Here is a 21,554-nt window from a genome sequence, read left to right as displayed (position 1 = left end):
GAAAAATACCTGAAATATTTCCTCAACAAATATGTGGGGAACTGTGAACACCTCATTTTCAGCTCCAGGATACATAAATTATGGTCAGTTTCACTGTAGTCTCCTTTTTCATGAGGGTCCTACTTTGTGAATGCTTGTAACTAATCTCCATGCCTTGAGCCATCACCATCCTTCACGAAGAAATCAGCAACCACCAGAGTTACCAAAATATTGCTCGTTTATCTAGGCTGTATTTGTGATTTACATGTGAGACTCTTGACGTCAAGAAGAGAAATACTGCGCAAACACTTTCAGACGGGGAGTGCCTCTTCATAGAATTACACCTACAAATAGTGTCCTGAAGGAATGAGTACTCAGATTGTAAAATTGAGCAGATGCCTGAGAAAGAGGTGGAAACTGAGACAGAGTAGCCAAGAATCACTTATATTCCTTATGCTAGCTAAATATCCGGAAAGATTGGTAGACTTCTACACAGTCATGACACTGTATGTTTTGTTCATGTGAACAAAGATAAAAAGTCTCCTTTGTATAGATGAAATGTGTGTCTGAAAGCTGGGTGTGTACTGCATTCCATGCAAATGGTGGTAGACAATGAGAACAGTTAAAGAGATATGCAAGGGACGCGAACAAAAGATAAAGATGCTAAAAAAAAAATTTAAAAAAATCAACCTAATAAATGGGAATGAAGTTTTCAATATATTTAAGGCTTGTGGTCGAGCACACAGTTCATTCGGATTTCGCTGGCCATCAATCTGTCAGAGCTGGAGAAGCTGAGTATGTGTGTTTTGCTAACTATTAGTGTGGTCTCTTAAAACCAGAGAATGTCCAAAGTTGGATTCTACTATGTAAACAGTGGTTCACAGTCTGGCTGAAGTACAGGCAGTGAGTGCACTTCACTGCACAACTAGCAGCACGTGAAGATGACGAGGTCAGTCACTGAACTATTGCGGATAAAATGGAACGAACAACTTGGCTGAACACCTGAAGGTACACCATTAATCAAACACAGTTTTGCCGCAGTACACTCGTGGTTCATGAAGTTGCAAAAGTGTGTTGGTTTTTGTTTCATGTGTCACTGGTCTGTGTTTGTCTGGGTGGAATTAGATTATAGATATCTTTGAGTCAGAAGATATTTGAGCTGAACCTCACCCTGTATGCATTGGCTGTCTCATATGTAATGTCGTTGCAGTGTGTGATTTTGATAAATAACCAGTTAATGTTGTTCTGTTTTTAGGCAATCAGCTAAGCTGTCGCCTCCTGAGTTGCCTCTCTGCCAATGCCTTCCTGATGCTTCCAGCACGGACGGAGTTCCGGCAGACATTACCTGCTGGCTCCATTGTGGAAGCACTTCTGTTGAAGCGATTCTGAGCCACTTCACAGTGGGAAGCATTTTCTCAGAAATATTTTGCTTCCATTAATAGCTTTTATATAGTTCTGTTTGTTAAAGGCAGTGGTTATTCAATAGGTAATGCACTTGGTTGGATATCTGCATTTGTGTTAAATCGTTGTTTCCATGTATAAAGACTGCCTCAACACACAGTACATTGTTGTTTTGTTAAGCACAATAGCTTTACAGGTACTGTGAAGCCAGCTGCACACAGTTTACTTTTCACAAGTTGGTGCCTCTATTAATATTACATTTATATCTCACAGCATATTGCATTGTTAGTTCCAGAATACTTTTACCCAAAATGCTTAATGAATGCACTAGATTGCTTATTCATTTCACACATGTGAGACTGTGCAAAGGTGTGAATCAAACACGCAAAATAAGTACAATCATTTTACTGTGAAAAGAGAATTGTGTGCTTCCTGATGATGGGCCTGCATGTTTGAAAACAGTAACTACAGGTGTTATTATATGTGTATACTATATCTCTTGACTTTTGTATGGCGAAAACGGAAACCAGAAAAAAATAAGGAAACGACAGAGCAATTGTTTCTTAAATCTCTACATTGATATATGGATTTTAAAAATTGATCTACACTTTTTTTAACATTCTGGTGCAGTTCATATGTCCATAATTTTGAAAGAGTGGCTTTTAATATCATTTGAATCTCTGTCTTTCACTAGGTTAAGAAATATGGAAGGTGTAATGTTTCAGTTAAATGAGGATACTTTGTTTTTCAAAATTTGAGATTAGTTGATGTTGAATAGTACATTGCCTGTTGAATAGCCTGCACAGAATTTGACTGAAGGCACAAAAGCTGTGCCATATCTTCATAATATTTTGGAGGTTTGCTGTTAAGATTAAGTTTTAATCAACATTGGTTTGTGAAGTGTGGTATGAAAGCATTGTATGAATAGACATTGTGGAAAGAAGGTTGTATTGGAGGAACATTTTGACGAAAAGGAGGGGGCAAAACATTCCAGGATATTTTTGGAACAATCAAAGCACAAAAAGGAGCATTTTTTTTTTTAATGCCATTGACAGAACACAGATTTTAAGAGGATGCATTTTAGTTCGTGACAATTTTCTGCAAAATAATAGTCACATGTGTACACAGTAAATAACCTTTAAAATGAATATACATAAAACCAAGCAGAAAAATAAGGTACCTTTATCAATCATTGTCAACAGCAGAAAAATAAGATGTGATGATCCTCTGCATCCATATTTGCGGATGTCGCTTGGATTTTGTTGGAGCATAACTAATGTACCAGTACCATGGTACCTCATTGCTATGGAAAACATGATGAAGGAATTTGAAAAGTGAGTGCTAGTAGCTCTCTGTATCAGTTCAACTTCCTCTAATTTTGCAGTAGGTTGTTTCAGAGGAAGTAATGTGTTGTCATTCTTCTCTCATATGCTTGGGCAAGGATCACTGTTGACTTAATTACTAAATACTCTAATGGCCTAGTTTCATCTCTCTCACTGGTAGAAGCAATCCATAGTTATAAGAGCTAATGTTTATATGATCTTACTTTATGTTTGTGCTGCCACTTGTTGGTTACAAGCTTTTATTTCACTTCATAGCCAGAAATTTTTGTGCTGTTTATGTTGTTTCCAGCAGCACAAGTCAGTCTAAACCTGGTTGGACAGAACAACATTGCCCGTGTAATGTGACATTTTATTCACTTCAACTCACTCCCGGTACAATGTTGATATTAGTAAATTAAGAATTTGGGGAAATAATGATTTAGATCCTTGAAGAATACTAAAAATTCTGTTGGAGAAATAATTGACCACAGTGTAGAAGTCGTGGTCTTGATAGCAGCACTAAAAGCAAAGCAGATATGATCAGAGGCAGCAGTGACATGGTTTGACACAATCTGTGTATACAAAAGTAGGTAATTCAGTATTTTTAAATTTAAAATTTTTTCTGCAACTTTGATTTGTCTTTTATATTTGAGACCACCATGTATTTGTGACTGAGTTGTTAGAATAGTGGAGTACTTTGACACCAAAAACTAAAGATTTTCAAAAACTAAAATTTTATCCTCTGCAGAGATTATTTTTTTCATTAGCCATTATAAAAAATGTGTGTTTCTGAAAGCGTAATACATTTAATTGTAATGATTTGTGTGTGCTATGTTGCACTTTTAGCATTCAGCTAATACAACCGTTTTTCTTAGTTGTCTAGAAAATAGTTCACACGTCTATTCTTTATGCATTCATTCGGATTTTTCACTCTGTTCAAGCTGTACGTGTGAGAATTTAATAAAGGACAGAGCGTGAATGAGGTGTACAAATCTTGTGGGTGCTAAATATTTCTTATATGAAGTATTTTCTTAATAGAATTGCTTCTTGTTGTAATTAACTATTATGTTACTGGGTGTTAGATATAGTCTTATTTATCTCACTTGAAACTATGTGTAGTGTCTGAGCGGATGTATGTGTCTATGGTTGTCATCTAAGAAAAGCACAAAAATAGTTAACAAGAGGGTTTGAGAAATGGCGGAGACAGATACTTTAATAGATATACATGCACTTAACATGGTGGTTGTGTGTAAGAAATGTATTCAGTTTCTCAAAGGAAATCAGTAACCACAAGAGTTACCAAAATATTGCTCAGTTTATCTAGGATGCATTTGTGATTGACATGTGAGACTATTTATGTCAAGAAGAGATATTTACCAAATTGTAAAGACAATGTGCAATCTCAAGCAATATAAGCATGTTGATCTGAGTAGTTCAAGACTGATGAGACCTTTATCAGCAACTTGAATTTTGACTGACCTTATTAGTCTTCCAGCAATACAATAGAAACATCATTAGTTCCATTTTGCTTCCTATTGTAGTAGAAGATAAAATATGTGAAGTTGATGATTCATGTATGTAACAGGTGGTACAACATAGCTTTTTTAGATTTTGATATGTGTTGTCACTGTATTAAATGCCATAATAAATATGCTATTGCAGAAATTAGTGACTGTTGTTTAAGAGTGAAGTTGCGTATGCTAAGCTAACTTTTAGAACAAACCTGAATGTTTGTTTCACTCTCAGATTTACAGAGCTTCTCCTAAGAAATGCAGAATTAATCTTTCATACTGTGGCAGAGTGTACAATATTGTAGTACTTCTTAGCAGATTCAAACTGATGTGAACACAGGCAGTGTTCTTAGTAACTGACTGACACACACACACACACACACACACACACACACACAAAGGGATGAGGGTGGAATTGTTCTAGTGTTATGGTACATAATGTGGAAAATAATATCGAACTGTTGATTTTAATTATCACAATGAGACAGACACTTCATATATTTCATCTCTCGGCAATTTCAGTGATCTGTAAATAAATACAGAAACCCTGACAATCAGTTACATAACTTTTTACAGGAAGAACATTAATACACAACTTTTTTAAAGTAGCACAGAGTTCAGAGAGAGAAATTTATATCAGTTGTAAATATCATATGGTTAACATATGAATTTGAAACATACAGAAAAAGACAGTGTGGTTCAAATGTCTAGCCCAGAACCTCCAAGTTACATGTCAGCTACATTAAAACTTAAGCCTCCACTCAGTGATAGGTATTAAAAATATGAATAGTAAACAAAATCATATTAATCACATTCTCTCGGTATACTTGATGCCAATTGTGCATCCACTGTGTTGACACTGATGTGTGTTTACTGTGAACATCTTTCATTCAGTACCCTTAGATGTGCCTGTCTTTTATACTACTTTTTTGGCAGTGCATTGTAAAGGTTAAAATGCAAACAATAACACCTGGTTCCCATTTCTCTATGGGATCAGCATCATTATAGTGGATATGCTAATGTTAGTGGTATTTGGTGGCCAGATGCCACCATTTCCACTTGGAAGGAATGTGTGCCTATGTGTCTGTATGTAGAGTAAATCTTGGAAAAGAAACCAACACTGCTGTAGCCACCAGAAAGATCGCGGGAGGCGCACATTGGCACGGTGCGTCACGGATGGTAGTTGCTGCAAGTAGAGTCCCGTCCACCAGAGGGCACGCGAGAATTCGGACGCGACCTCTGCCGGCATAACAACAACAACAACAACAACAGCAACAACTCCGGCAGCACGGGCCGGGCCAGTCAGTTCACATCGGGCAGGTCTAGCAGACAGTTCCTGGTCTACACTAGGTGAAGTGCGACGGAAACGTGAATCGTGTTAATACAAACACTATCTTTAAAGGTGACAAACTGGAAATGAAGAAGTTGAATAATAGTTATAAAACTTATGTTGATTTCAAATTAATAGATGACATTATGGACAATAGTCCTGGCCCAATAATGTTGTGATATGACGAGTTTATATTCTGGAGAAACAGAATAGTGTGTTTACCACTTTCTGCTTGTGGGAGTAAAAATTACCTTGTTTGCAGTTTCAGCAAAGCGTATTGGTGAGAATGGTTTTAAAGAGAGCACCGTAGTGAAATTAATAAGCAGGTATGGAGTGTTTGTGGCAAATTGTTTACGAAGTTAAAGAGGTGCGTGTCTCGACACTGTTACAGCAAATCTAAGTAGGTGGGACTACAAGGTAAGTGTGGTCAAACCGATGATCAGCATTCACAGAGCAGTGATCATGAAGCTGTGGGTAAAAACAGTGAGTAAACTACGTATTCTGGCATGGTGTCAAAATTGTATTTTGCACAGTAGGATTATGAAAAAGAAAAGTGTAGATGCAGTCAAAGCTGCATTGTCTATTATTGAATTGCAACAAATATTTGAAAAGCTGGCTCCAAGTGATGATGAAGTCAGGTCCAGAGCTTAAAATTTGATGAAATGTTTCCACTAAAACAAAGGAAAAAAATACTGCGAGGAATCGGTAGGGGTGGAAAAATAGTGAAGAAGAAGTTGTGGTACACAACGAAACTAGGTAACATAAAATGATTAGGTAAAGGCAGCAGCAGATACTGGTACTAAACACACACTTCATTCGAATTACATACAGAGATAAACAATCTACAGAAAGGATACAGAACAAGAAAAGAAGGAAAACAGTGTTGCTGAAAGGCAGCATGGGACCCAGTCAACAAACACAGGGAGAAACGCATCTCGTGCACAAATACTTGTAGATAAATACAGGGCTATTACAAATGATTGAAGCGATTTCATAAATTCACTGTAGCTCCATTCATTGACATATGGTCACGACACACTACAGATACGTAGAAAAACTCATAAAGTTTTGTTCAGCTGAAGCCGCACTTCAGGTTTCTGCCGCCAGAGCGCTCGAGAGTGCAGTGAGACAAAATGGTGACAGGAGCCAAGAAAGCGTATGTCATGCTTGAAATGCACTCACATCAGTCAGTCATAACAGTGCAACGACACTTCAGGACGAAGTTCAACAAAAATCCACCAACTGCTAACTCCATTCGGCGATGGTATGTGCAGTTTAAAGCTTCTGGATGCCTCTGTAAGGGGAAATCAACGGGTCGGCCTGCAGTGAGCGAAGAAACAGTTGAACGCGTGCGGGCAAGTTTCACGCGTAGCCCGTGGAAGTTGACGAATAAAGCAAGCAGGGAGCTAAACGTACCACAGGATGGTGCTCCACCGCACTTCCATCATGATGTTCGGCATTTCTTAAACAGGAGATTGGAAAAACGATGGATTGGTCGTGGTGGAGATCATGATCAGCAATTCATGTCATGGCCTCCACGCTCTCCCGACTTAACCCCCATGCAATTTCTTTCTGTGGGGTTATGTGAAAGATTCAGTTTTTAAACCTCCTCTACCAAGAAATGTGCCAGAACTGCGAGCTCGCATCAACGATGCTTTCGAACTCATTGATGGGGACATGCTGCGCCGAGTGTGGGAGGAACTTGATTATCGGCTTGATGCCTGCCGAATCACTAAAGGGGCACATATCGAACATTTGTGAATGCCTAAAAAAACTTTTTGAGTTTTTGTATGTGTGTGCAAAGCATTGTGAAAATATCTCAAATAATAAAGTTATTGTAGAGCTGTGAAATCGCTTCAATCATTTGTAATAACCCTGTAGTTACAGATGAATTTAATCGGTGTTTTGTAAAGGAAGCTCCATATGTGAAAATACCTGACTCAGAATTGGATCTACATCTACGTGATTACTCTGCTATTCACAATAAAGCGCCTGGCAGAGGGTTCAATGAACCACTTCAAGCTGTCTCTCTACCGTTCCACTCTCGAATGACGTGCGAGAAAAACGAGCACTTAAATTTTTCTGTGCGACCCCTGATTTTGCTTATTTTATTGTGACGATCATTTCGCCCTATGTAGGTGGGTGCCAACATAATGTTTTCACAGTTGGAGGAGAAAGTGGTGATTGAAATTTGATGAGCAGATCCTCTCACATCGAAAAACGCCTCTGTTTTGATGATTGCCACTCCAATTCATGTATTGTGTCTGTGGCACTATGTCCCATATTTCACGATAATACAAAACGAATTGCCCTTCTTTGTACTTTATCGATGTCATCTGTCAGTCCCACCTGATGCAGATCCCCCACCGCACAGTGTGGTGCAAGCAGAGTCTCTTTAGTAGACCTGTTGCACCTTCTAAGTGTTCTGCCAATGAATTGCAGTCTTTGGTTTGCTCTATCCACAACATTATCTACGTGATCGTTCCAATTCAGGTTATTTGTATTTGTAATCCCTAAGTATTTAGTTGAATTTACAGCCTTCATATTTGTGTGACTTATGGCATAATCAAAATTTAGTGGACTTCTTTTAGTACTCATCTGAATAACTTCACACTTTTCCTTATTCAGGGTCAACTGCCACTTTTCGCACCATACAGATATCTAAATCATTTTGCAATTCGTTTTTTCATCTGATGACTTTGCAAAATGGTAAATGACAGCATCTTCTGCAAACAATCTAAGACAGCTACTAAGATTGTCTCATATATCGTTAATATAGATCAGGTACAATAGAGGGCCTATAACACTTCGGTTGGGAACACCGGATATTACTTCTGTTTTACTCGATTACTTTCCGTCTATTACTATGAACCTTTCTGACAGGAAATCTCGAATCCAGTCTCACAACTAAGGTGATATTCCATAGGCATGCAGTTTGGTTAGAAGACGCTTGTAAGGGACGGTGTCGAAAGCCTTCTGGAAATCTAAAAATATGGAATCAATTTGACATCCCTTGTCGATAGCACTCATTACTTCATGAATTCAAATGGCTCTAAGGACTATGGGACTTAACATCTGAGGCCATCAGACCCCTAGACTTAGAACTACTTTTACCTGACTAACCTAAGGACATCACACACATCCATGCCCGAGGCAAGATTCGAACCTATGACTGTGGCAGCAGTGTGGTTCCAGACTGAAGTGCCTAGAACCGCTCAGCCACAGCGGCCGGCTTACTTCATGAGTATAAACTAGTTGTGTTTCACAAGAACTATATTTCCTGAATCCGTGCTGAATATGTGTCAATAGATGGTTTTCTTCAAGGTACTTCGTAATGCTCGAATACAGTATATGTTCCAAAACCCTACTGAAAATCAACATTAGTGATATGGGCCTGTAATTCAATGGATTACTGCTACTTCCCGTTTTTGGTGTTGGTGTGACTTGAGCAATTTTCCAGTCTTTAGGTACGGATCTTTCTGTGAGTGAGTGGTTGTATATAATTGCATACTCTGAAAGGAACCTGACTGGTATAAAATCTGGACCAGAAGCTTTACCTTTATTAAGTGATTTAAGCTGCTTTGCGACACTGAGGATATCTACTTCTATGTTTCTCATTTTGGCAGTTGTTCTCAATCGGAATTCAGGAATATTTACTTCATCTTCTTAGGTGAAGGAGTTTTGTAAAAACGTGTTTAATAACTCTGCTTTAGTGGAGCTGACATCAGTGACTTCACCATTGTTATCGCGCACTGAAGTTATTGATTGCGTCTTGCCACTGGTGTGCTTTATGTATGACCAGAATCTCTTTGGGTTTCTGCCAGATTTTGAGACAGAATTTTGTTGTTGAAATTATTAAAAGCATCTTGCATTGAAGTACGCACTATATTTTGAGCTTCTGTAAAAGATTGCCAGTATTGGGGATATTGCATTCTTTTAAATTTAGCATGCTTTTTTTGCTGCTTCTGCAATAGCGATCTGACCCGTTTTGTGTACCATGGGGGATCAATACCATCACTTATTAATTTATGTGGTATATATCTTTCAGTTGCTATCAATGCTATCTCTTTGAAATCATTCCACAACTTTTCTATGCTGACATGACCAGATCTGAAGGAGTGAAGACTGTCTCTTAAAATGGCATTAAGAGCATTTTTATTCGCTTTTTTAAATAGGTATACTTTGTGTTTATTTTTGATGGTTGTAGGCGTTACGGCATTCAGCCTAGCAGCAACTACCTTATGGTCGCTAATCGCTGTATTCGCCATGATACTTGCTATTTGTCCAGGATTATTTGTTGCTAAGAGGTCAAGTAGGCTTTCGCACCCATTTACACTTCGAATGGGCTCATGAACTAATTGTTCAAAATAATTTTCTGAGAAAGCATAAAGTACAATTTTGGATGACGTTTTATGCCTGCTGCTGGCTTTAAATGTATAATTCTTCGAGCATATCGAGGGTAGGCTGAAGTCAACACCGACTATAACTGTATAAGTGGGGTACCTATTTGAAATGAGACTCAAGTTTTCTTGGAACTGTTCAGCAACTATATCTTCTGAGTCGTGGGGATCGGTAAAACAATCCAATTAATAGTTTAGTTGGATTGTCAGGTATAACCTCTACCCACACTATTTTGCGGAACTATCTACTTCAATTTCACTAGAAGGCAAACTACTTCTGACAGCAATCAATACTCCACCACCAACTGTACTTAATCTATCCTTTCTGAACACTGTTAGATCATTTAAAAAAATTTCAGCTGAACTTATTTCCGGCTTTAGCCAGCTTTCTGTACCTATAACTATTTGAGCTTCAGTGTTTTCTGTTAGGGCTTGGAGCTCTCTGGTTCTTTCCCAACACAGCTACGACAATTTACAACTACAATATCGATCGTTTCTACAACTAACTTATTGTGTTTTACCTGTCTCTTTTTAGATGGGGTTCCCTGAGATCCTCTAACCTAAGAAACCACCCAGTCCCTTCCATGTAGCCCCCACTACCCATGTAGCCACCTCCTGTGTGTAGTGGACTCCTGATGTATTAAGCAGAACCCGGAAATTCACCACCCGATGGCACGAGTCAAGGAATCTGCAGCCTACACAGTCACAGAACTGTGTGAGCCTCTGATTCAGAGCCGACACTCTGCTCTGCACCAAAGGACCACAGTCGGTTCTATTGATGATGCTGCAGTTTACGAGCTCCGCCTTAATCTCACAAGCAAGACTGGCAGTCAGTCCCATTTTCGCTAGCCGCCCAAAACCAGAAACAATCTCCTCCGATCCAAAGCGACACACATCATGGGTACCGACACGAGCCATCACCTGCGGTTGGCTGCAGCCTGTACTGTTCATGGCATCCAGAAGCACCCTTTCCACATCTGGAATGACTCCCCCCCCCGGTATGCACATGGAGTGCCCCCATTACGTGCCTAATATTGGAGTTCCCAACCAGCAGCAAATCCATCATCTGTGAATGCCCAGACCTTGTGGGCTGAGAAACTTCCTCTGGAACAGGATGGATGACTATATCCATCTCAGAGACATCGTCTGACAATATCTGTAAAGTCTAGAAACCAGTGCAGCTTTCAAAACTGGAAGGGAGTGAAACCAAATGCCATTGTAAAAATGCACAAATAATTGGTGATCACACACACCTGTGAAATGTGCTGTACTGTTGTAAAAATGACTGGTGCAACTGTCAGCCACTAACTGAGGTAATAAATAAGTGCCTATCTACTAATGAATTCTCAGACTTCTTAAAATTAGCAGACACAGTGACAGTTTATAGAAGAAGTGACCCCAATAGTGTCTCTAGCCACAGGCCTCTCTAGAGACCCACTACTGGCTTAAGTGATGGAATCTAGAATGAAATGCTTACTTTTAACTTATTTTGAAGAGAGCAACCTGTTACATGATCACAGCAGTTTTCAGAAGGGCACATCCACAACAACATTAGTTTACAACTTAATTATTACAAAGATAAGAGAATCTTTTGGACCTGAGCAATGTATAGCACTGTTACTTTGTGATTCTAGTATGGCCTTTGTATTTCACATAAGGACATTCTTACTAAGATAAAGTCTCACCGAGCGAGGTGGCGCAGTGGTTAGCACACTGGACTCGCATTCGGGAGGACGACGGTTCAATCCCGTCTCCGGCCATCCTGATTTAGGTTTTCCGTGATTTCCCTAAATCGTTTCAGGCGAATGCCGAGATGGTTCCTTTGAAAGGGCACGGCCGATTTCCTTCCCAATCCTTCCCTAACCCGAGCTTGCGCTCCGTCTCTAATGACCTCGTTGTCGACGGGACGTTAAACACTAACCACCACCACCACTAAGATAAAGTCTTTTGGTATTGGAAGGTTTGCTGTGACAACACTTCAGTTGTATGTGGCTCCGTAAACTTCAGTCGTATGTTGCTAACAGACAGTAAGTCATTTCAGTACAGACAGGAATGTGCTGTTGCTACAGGAGAAAGCAGTGCGGATTAATATTTCTAGTTAAAAATATATGTGATTGTAACCACATCTTTGCCAAACCTGATTCACAACTTGTGGGTACAATACAAACAACAGCTCTGATATTGCATTTTAAATGTTACTGTAATATCAGTTTCATTATTAATCACGATACAGGCCATCCAGTCCTGACGGGTGAGTCACAAAGCGATGGTAACATACATATTAATTTCAGCATATGACTGCTGCCCTCCTTTACCTTTGCATGATTAGATTTCATTGCTGCTGCTGGTAATGATTCATCATACAACTTACGACCACTGTCCTCTGACAGCACACAAAGGTAATTTGATTGTACCCAATGCATTATTTACTGACGAAGGTAAAAGAGGCATATGTTTTGTAGTTACACCCTTGGAACATATTGTTGAATTTCATATGTTTCAGTAACACGTATTCATGTTGTTAATCAGTTAGAAAAATTAGTAGAACACCTTCAGTTATGTTTTTCATAGTAAACAAGGATTAAAACACAGGTCCATATCGTTTTGGAAACTAAGTGTCTAATGTAAGAAATACAGAAATGATTTCTCCACTGAGCTGTAAATATAAATACAGTTTTAGCTGCAGACAGCACTCTGTAATAAATATATAGGAATGTATATGGTGCAGAAGTATGCTGTTTTTATTCATTTCAAATAAGATTGATAATTATAACAACTTGTAATTCTATGGCTAGCATTGTGTTTAGGTTTTTGATCTGTTCACTTTACAGTTATGAACTATCTAAATTACCTTTACTGGACAATGGAACTGCAGTAACCAACAATTCTCTAACATTATGATAGGTACAATTCAAATGAAAATAAGAAATACAGTAAATGAAGTAGAAAGAAATTTCTCATATTCCCTACACATGTTACATCACACATGAGGTGCTACATTTATCAGTGTTTAGAAAAATGAAGAAAAAAAAGAACAGTCTTTTGTGTAACAAATAAATTACCACATAAATTAGTGTAGGTCAGAAATGAAATCCACATAAGCCCTATACTTAGAGACGTTTATTTACTTGGATTAACAGTCTGAAGCACAGCTCTAAACAAAAGAACAAAAACAAAGAGTGAACATAAAACCACCAAAATCAGCTACTCTTCCAAGGAATAAACAATGCACTCCCCTGGTCGGTATCTTGTTCCCGCACAGCCTCCCCCTCCACCCATTAAAGTGTAGGGTGCCTGGGCTGCAGGGGTATTTGAATTTGACTTGTCGTCCAGCTCTTGTACGGATGACAGGTTGTTGTCAGTGTGACCACAGGTGTGACTGGTTGTTCTGTAGTCGTCTGCCATCTTGGCGTTGTCTGTTTAGTTCGACTGGGTGTACACTCACCTGAACCTCGACCATCCTGAAGTGGAGGAGTGCTTTCGTGCTTCGGCGATGGGAAGGTCCACGCTGGTTTCACTCTTTCAATGGACACCCTGGCAGTTTTTCCATTTTGCGAGATGTCTTTAGTACGAGCATTATGTCACAGCACTTGGTAGGGCCCAGTATAAGGAGGTTGCAGGGGAGCCCGTACGGTGTCTGTGCACAACATGATGCGCGAGCTATCGGCCAATGCTTTGTGCACGAAGACAAGGTGTTCACCATGGCGGGATGCTGGTGGCCCTCTCGTCCATGTCACATGGTCACAAATATACTGTACCAGCAGTGGTAGCTCCGTTCGTGCTTGTAGTGGTGCAGTTGTGAGATAGTGTGCAGGAATTCTCAATGGTTTTCTGTAAACCATCTCTGCCAACGATGCGGCTATATCCACCTTATAGGCACTCCATAAACCTAGAAGTAGTAGCGGTATTGCCTCTGTCCAACTCTCTTAATGACAAATGAGGGCCGCCTCCAGTGTTCTGTGCCACCTTCCCACCAGCTTCTACATCTACATCTACATCCATACTCCGCAAGCCACCTGACGGTCTGTGGCGGAGGGTACCTTGAGTACCTCTATCGGTTCTCCCTTCTATTCCAGTCTCGTATTGTTCGTGGAAAGAAGGATTGTCGGTATGCCTCTGTGTGGGCTCTAATCTCTCTGATTTTATCCTCGTGGTCTCTTCGCGAGATATACGTAGGAGGGAGCAATATACTGCTTGACTCTTCGGTGAAGGTATGTTCTCGAAACTTTGACAAAAGCCCGTACCGAGCTACTGAGCGTCTCTCCTGCAGAGTCTTCCACTGGAGTTTATCTATCATCTCCGTAACGCTTTCGCGATTACTAAATGATCCTGTAACGAAGCGCGCTGCCCTCCGTTGGATCTTCTCTATATCTTCTATCAACCCTATCTGGTACGGATCCCACACTGCTGAGCAGTATTCAAGCAGTGAGCGAACAAGCGTACTGTAACCTACTTCCTTTGTTTTCGGATTGCATTTCCTTAGGATTCTTCCAATGAATCTCAGTCTGGCATCTGCTTTACCGACGATCAACATTATATGATCATTCCATTTTAAATCACTCCTAATACGTACTCCCAGATAATTTATGGTATTAACTGCTTCCAGTTGCTGACCTGCGATTTTGTAGCTAAATGATAAAGGATCTATCTTTCTGTGTATTCGCAGCACATTACACTTGTCTACATTGAGATTCAATTGCCATTCCCTGCACCATGCGTCAATTCGCTGCAGATCCTCCTGCATTTCAGTATAATTTTCCATTGTTACAACCTCTCGATACACCACAGCATCATCTGCAAAAAGCCTCAGTGAACTTCCGATGTCATCCACAAGGTCATTTATGTATATTGTGAATAGCAACGGTCCTATGACACTCCCCTGCGGCACACCTGAAATCACTCTTACTTCGGAAGACTTCTCTCCATTGAGAATGACATGCTGCGTCCTGTTATCTAGGAACTCCTCAATCCAATCACACAATTGGTCTGATAGTCCATATGCTCTTACTTTGTTCATTAAACGACTGTGGGGAACTGTATTGAACGCCTTGCGGAAGTCAAGAAACACGGCATCTACCCGTGAACCCGTGTCTATGGCCCTCTGAGTCTCGTGGACGAATAGCGCGAGCTGGGTTTCACATGACCGTCTTTTTCGAAACCCATGCTGATTCCTACAGAGTAGATTTCTAGTCTCCAGAAAAGTCATTATACTCGAACACAATACGTGTTCCAAAATTCTACAACTGATCGACGTTAGAGATATAGGTCTATAGTTCTGCACATCTGCTCGACGTCCCTTCTTGAAAACGGGGATGACCTGTGCCCTTTTCCAATCCTTTGGAACGCTACGCTCTTCTAGTGACCTACGGTACACCGCTGCAAGAAGGGGGGCAAGTTCCTTCGCGTACTCTGTGTAAAATTGAACTGGTATCCCATCAGGTCCAGAGGCCTTTCCTCTTTTGAGCGATTTTAATTGTTTCTCTACCCCTCTGTCGTCTATTTCGATATCTACCATTTTGTCATCTGTGCGACAATCTAGAGAAGGAACTACAGTGCAATCTTCCTCTGTGAAACAACTTTGGAAAAAGACATTTAGTATTTCGGCCTTTAGTCTGTCATCCTAAGTTTCAGTACCATTTTGGTCACAGAGTGTCTGGACATTTTGTTTTGATCCACCTACCGCTTTGGCATAAGACCAAAATTTCTTAGGATTTTCTGCCAAGTCAGTACATAGAACTTTACTTTCGAATTCATTGAACGCCTCTTGCATAGCCCTCCTCACACTACATTTCGCTTCGCGTAATTTTTGTTTGTCTGCAAGGCTTTGGCTATGTTTGTGTTTGCTGTGAAGTTCCCTTTGCTTCCGCAGCAGTTTTCTAACTCGGTTGTTGTACCACGGTGGCTCTTTTCCATCTCTTACGATCTTGCTTGGCACATACTCATCTAACGCATTATGTATGACGGTTTTGGACTTTGTCCACTGATCCTCAACACTATCTGTACTTGAGACAAAACTTTTGTGTCGAGCCAACAGGTACTCTGAAATCTGCTTTTTGTCACTTTTTCTAAACAGAAAAATCTTCCTACCCTTTTTAATATTCCTATTTACGGCTGAAATCATCGATGCCGTAACCGCTTTATGATCGCTGATTCCCTGTTCTGCGTTAACTTTTTCAAATAGTTCGCGGATGTTTGTCACCAGAAGGTCTAATATGTTATCGCCACGAGTCGGTTCTCTGTTTAACTGCTCAAGGTAGTTTTCAGATAAAGCACTTAAAAAAATTTCACTGGATTCTTTGTCCCTGCCACCCGTTATGAACGTCTGAGTCTCCCAGTCTATATCCGGCAAATTAAAATCTCCACCCAGAACTATAACATGGTGGGGAAATCTACTTGAAATATTTTCCAAATTATCCTTCAGGTGCTCAGCCCCACAACAGCTGCTGAGCCAGGGGGCCTATAGAGACATCCAATTACCATGTCTGAGCCTGCTTTAACCGTGACCTTCACCCAAATCATTTCACATTTCGGATCTCCGTCAATTTCCTTCGATACTATTGCACTTCTTATCGCTATAAACACGCCTCCCCCTTCACTGTCCAGCTTGCCGTGTGTGCTGGTTGTGTGCTGACTCTGGAATCCACACGGTCTAGCCAGTTCGTTGAACAGATTAGATTTGATTTGTTGACCCTGATCTGTTGTAATACGTAGGTAAGAAATCAAACCCACATATACATAGACATTTATTTACTTGGGTTACAGTCTGAAGTACAGCTGTAAACAAAAGAACAGAAACAAAGAATAAACATCAAACCATCAAAATCAGCTACTTTTACATGGAATAAACAATGCACTTCCCTGGTCGGTCTCTTTTTCCCACTTTAGCAACCAAATAATACTATAAACAAAGTCCACATACAAAGAAATGGTATTTATAAAATAACAAGCAGAAAGATCGCGCGTGTACCTGAATGGTTAACATTAGCGCTTTCGGTGTGGAAGGAGCCGGGTTCGATTCCCAGTATTTTCTCAGATTTTTCCGAGATAGAGAGCGGGGTCCACTCAATTCCTCCGAGGCCATATGAGGAGCTGCTCGAATAAAGAAGCGGTGGCATCGTCAGGATTCCGCTATTGGTAATAACAACTGCAGGGATTGGCAACATGTTGATCAGATGCCGCACAATCATAGGTCACTCCTTGTACCACCTTGTAGGCAGCAGTTGGAAGAGGCCTAAGGTGTAATCTGTGAGTGATGTTTACGTTACATTCAGAAAATGTTTCCAACCATGCACGTAACAAACTGGCAAGGACAAAGATATATCATTGCTTAAATGAAGGTAACACACTGCATTTATCTGACGAGTTATTAGTGATCTAGTGGAACTGTAAATAAAACCAGATAGTCGAAAAGTTAATCATTATTTTTTACCAATCTTTTTCTGGGCTAATGTAATTATTGGAATAAGTAAATCAGTTTTTCTCAGATACTTTCTGTAAGATCCTGAGACACTGGTGAAATTCATAGTTATGTTAATAATCTCTGTGTATGCATTTATCATCTCTGAAATAAACTTGTGTAATATTCTCGTTCATGGCGGCTGTGCTCGAATGAGTTCTTGCAGTAATATTCTGTGAGTAAATAGTTTCATAGCTGTAAACGCAGTGCGATATAGCTTTTAATCAAAACAAAAAAGACATAAAATGCAAAACCTTTTTTTTGCATCATCAAGTTAATATGATAATGAAACGCCACAAAGGCCTTGGAAATGAGAAATTCTCGAAATGTCTCGCGCTGAGCGACTGGTTAGATAAGCCGTTTACTCTCGACGAGAAAAATCTAGAAAAGATGATCAGTGGTTAAGACGGTATATTAGATCGTAAGAAACTAATTCAAATCCTCGTACAGCAGGCCAGCTTGCCGCAAACCAGTTGTGACTGATAACGCGATAGTCAATGGATCAACGTTCGACTTCCTCCTTTATTCTTGTTCATCTGAGCTAGGGCTCCAATTTTAACGATCACGGTGTCGATGGGACGCTAAACACTATAATCTTCCATAGTTCCTTAATGAAAAGTTGTTTGAATCTAGCGGCATCAAACGCATTCGTGCACGCATGCGCAGTTTGTGAAGGAGGCAGTGCGTGCAGTGCGCTCTGGTGGCGTTGCACGTTTGTTGCTGTATCGCGACTGCGCCAGCGGGATCGATAATAGATAGCGGCGTGCAGTCTGTTCCAGCGGACGATCGCTTATCAGCATTCTTTCTCCATCCTTCTTAGCATTTTCTTCCTTTCCGCGGCTAACGTGGCAAAATGGTCAGGTCCTGTCACAACAGTGTTTTACGGATAATACGAAGCACGACCTTAAAACACTCGGCCTGGTTGATATTCTTTTCTATTTACGGAATTTCACTGACGATAGAGCTCACCTGGGAAGAGTCACCGCTGGATATTCCTTCAGGCTCTATCCTACAAAAAGATCTGCATCTACATTCATACTCTGCAACACGCTGTGAAGTGCATAGCAGAGGGTACTTACGATGGAACAACATGTCAGGGCTTCTTCCCGTTTCAATGGCGCATGGAATGATTGCTTAAGGGGACTGGTCCGTGAATACCAGGGGGAACCTGGAAAAAATTGCCAGTTTTTTAAACAGTTTATTTCAAAGAACAAGATTTGTAAGCCCATATAACGTTTACCATCTTTTAAGATATCTTTTAGGGACATTTTTATGTATGAACCACAGCTTTAGCTCTCATATTTTTTAAATTGTATTTTTTGTTGTCAGTGAAATAAACCATGCTAATTATTTATGAACATCATAGGTACGCATTACTCTAAATACAAAAAAAGTAGAAGGTTTATTTTTTTCCTGTAAGTTGTTTACACTATTATCTTTAAAGCAGACTATTTAAAAGATGATGATGTCATAAATTGTGGTACAAAATTTTTTTATGTATGATTATCAAACATTTTGGAAATGAATTCAGGGTTTTTCTTCAGAAAATTCATTTTATTTTCAAAATTAAGTCGCAAGAGTAGTCTACATTTTTGTTAAGACAGTATACAAATTTTCAGCTCTCTATCTTTAATAGTTTTTAGCCAAAGTCTACCAGAACATGAAATAATTTAACTTTTGGGAAATTCAAGTTAGAGTTAACCTGCTTTTTCTATTAAACTTGCCTGGCACTATTCCATCCCAGGTCCATATTCATTTTGAAACTTCCTGGCAGATTGAATATGTGTGCCGGACCGAGACTCGAAATCAGGACCTTTGCCTTCTGCGGGCAAGTGCTTTACTATATGAGCTACCCAACCACAACTCACGACCCGTCCTCACAGCTTCAATTCTGCCAGTACCTCGTCTCCTAGCTTCCGAACCTCACAGTAGCTCTTATGTGAAACTTGCAGAACTAGCACTCTGGCACACAGTTTTAATTTGCCAGGATGTTTCACATCAGCGCACACTCTGCTGCAGAGTGAAAATCTCATTCTGGAAACATACCCCAGGCTGTGGCTAAGCCATGTCTCCACAGTATCCTTTCTTCCAGAAGTGCTAGTCCTGCATGGTTCACAGGAGAGCTTCTGTAAAGTTGGGAAGGTAGGAGACGAGGTACTGGCAGAAGTAAAGTTGTGAGGGAGGACGGGGCGTGAGTCGTGCTTGGGTAGCTCAGATGGTAGAGCACTTGCCCGCGAAAGGCAAAGGTCTCGAGTTCGAGTCTCGCTCCCGCACACAGATTTAATCTGCCAGGAAGTTTCATATCAGCACACACACTGCTGTAGAGTGAAAATCTCATTCTGGAAGCATATTCATCTTGTTTCCTGTGTTGTACTTCCTCCTTTCGCTTTTTCACACTTCTTGTTATTGCTTCTCTGGTGGCTTACTGTTAAAAGAAAAGAAAAAATTCCTTGACGTCTATATTTATGTGCTGCTCCATGACTCTGCTGTCAATATCTTTATTCTTGGCTTGTGTGTAACTTGTGTGTGTTTTTTTCTTACAGTAAATGTGTTTTGTTTTTTTCGTATCCAGGGTGTAATTACAAAGCTAATAAAATGTTTTCTTGCCTTTAAATAATATTTTTCATCAGGTTATGGGCCCAGTACACGTGTAAAGGCAAACAACACAGTTTAATTAAAACAATATTTGAAATGAGCGTATGTCTGTAAAGAAACATGACTGCTAGAAGCGATTATAAGGTCAGCATTGATAAGCTTGAAGGACCTGACGACTGGGCTAAATGGAAATGGCATATTTCTATGGTGCTACGTGCATATGGACTAGAAGATATTATTAACGGTACACGTGAACGTGTAGAGTTGCCGCAAGATGCGACAAGTGAACAAAAAGAAGCGTATGTGGAATGGCTCAAGGACGACGCAAAGGCAGCAAGTCTTATAGCAAGTGCGCTAAGTAAACCTGTTGCAGAACTCGTCTTAACGTGCAAGAATGCTAAAGAAATCTGGGACAAATTACGCGCCCGATTTGAGCGTAGCAGTACTCAGCGTTTGAATATGTTGATTGAAACATTTTTCCGTGTTAAACGTGATGAATCGGAAGATATTAGTGCACATGTGGCCAAACTGCAAAACTTATTTGTGAACCTGAACGATGAATTATCAAAACATGAAGAAAATACGCTATCTGAAAGAATCTTAAATGGTCGAATTTTGTCTACACTGGGAAAAGACTACGACAATTTTAAGGATCTCTGGGATACGATACCGACAGAAAAGCAAAGCTTGAATTTATTGATTGAAAAACTCTGTACTATTGAGCTGCGTGAACAAGAAGTTAATGGAAGTGCAGCTTTTGTCGTTTCTAAAACAAGAAAACGGCAAACAAGTAATCAGCAAGTAAAGATGACGAAGTCACAATTAAAACAAAAGTGTCCGTGTAATAAATGCAAACAATTAGGTCACTGGGCAGCAGAGTGTCCACAGAACACTCGTGACAGCAATAAAAGAAAAGAGAAGAAGCGAGACAGTGAACACGCTGCATTTACTTCATACGCTATGGGTGTGTGTACCAGTAATCACAGTGACCCAAATAAATGGTATTGCGACAGTGGCGCTACAAATCATATCACTCCCAACAAACAGTATTTTGTTTCGTATAGTGAATTTGATGTTCCTCAAGTAATTTCATTGGGAAAACAAGATGTGAAAATGTGTGCGTACGGTCAAGGAACAGTTTACATCCAAATCCGACGAAACAATAAATGGTACAATGCTAGAATGGACAATGTTTTATACGTCCCTGATGCAAGTGCTAATCTGTTCTCTGTGAGAGCTATTGCCTGCAGAGGCTACAGTACTAATTTTAGTTATAATAATGTCTGTGTTCGAAAACAAGTCAGTGGCAATATTGTTATGACAGGTTATGTGAAAAATGGACTTTATGTGTTGAACATGCGTGTTGTTAGAAATGCAAAAATGAATCGTATGAGCTTGATGACTTCATCCGAAACATTGCAAGTGTACCATGAAAGGTTTGGTCATCAGAATAAACAACATGTGAAGAATATTTTAAAAGGAATGAACATTAATGTGGAAGATGCCAAGAGTGAATTTTGTGACGGCTGTGCGGTTGGAAAGATGCATAGGCTGTCATTC

At 40.0% G+C, this 21,554-nt stretch overlaps 1 protein-coding gene across 1 annotated transcript in view; it reads left to right on the top strand.

The window, feature by feature from the left end:
- Positions 1-4,367, top strand: part of LOC124551009 (gephyrin) — a 108,936-nt gene extending 104,569 nt beyond the window's left edge. Inside the window, exon 12 of the mRNA XM_047125852.1 lies at positions 1,235-4,367. Within this exon, the coding sequence (XP_046981808.1) occupies positions 1,235-1,368 (134 nt within the window). The 3' untranslated portion in view covers positions 1,369-4,367. The remainder of the gene's footprint in view (positions 1-1,234) is intronic.
- The last annotated feature ends 17,187 nt before the right edge of the window (positions 4,368-21,554 follow it).

The sequence above is a fragment of the Schistocerca americana genome, chromosome 9 (assembly GCF_021461395.2).
Source record: "Schistocerca americana isolate TAMUIC-IGC-003095 chromosome 9, iqSchAmer2.1, whole genome shotgun sequence".
NCBI classification, from domain to species: domain Eukaryota; kingdom Metazoa; phylum Arthropoda; class Insecta; order Orthoptera; family Acrididae; genus Schistocerca; species Schistocerca americana.
This window is presented reverse-complemented; position numbering and strand designations above follow the sequence as displayed.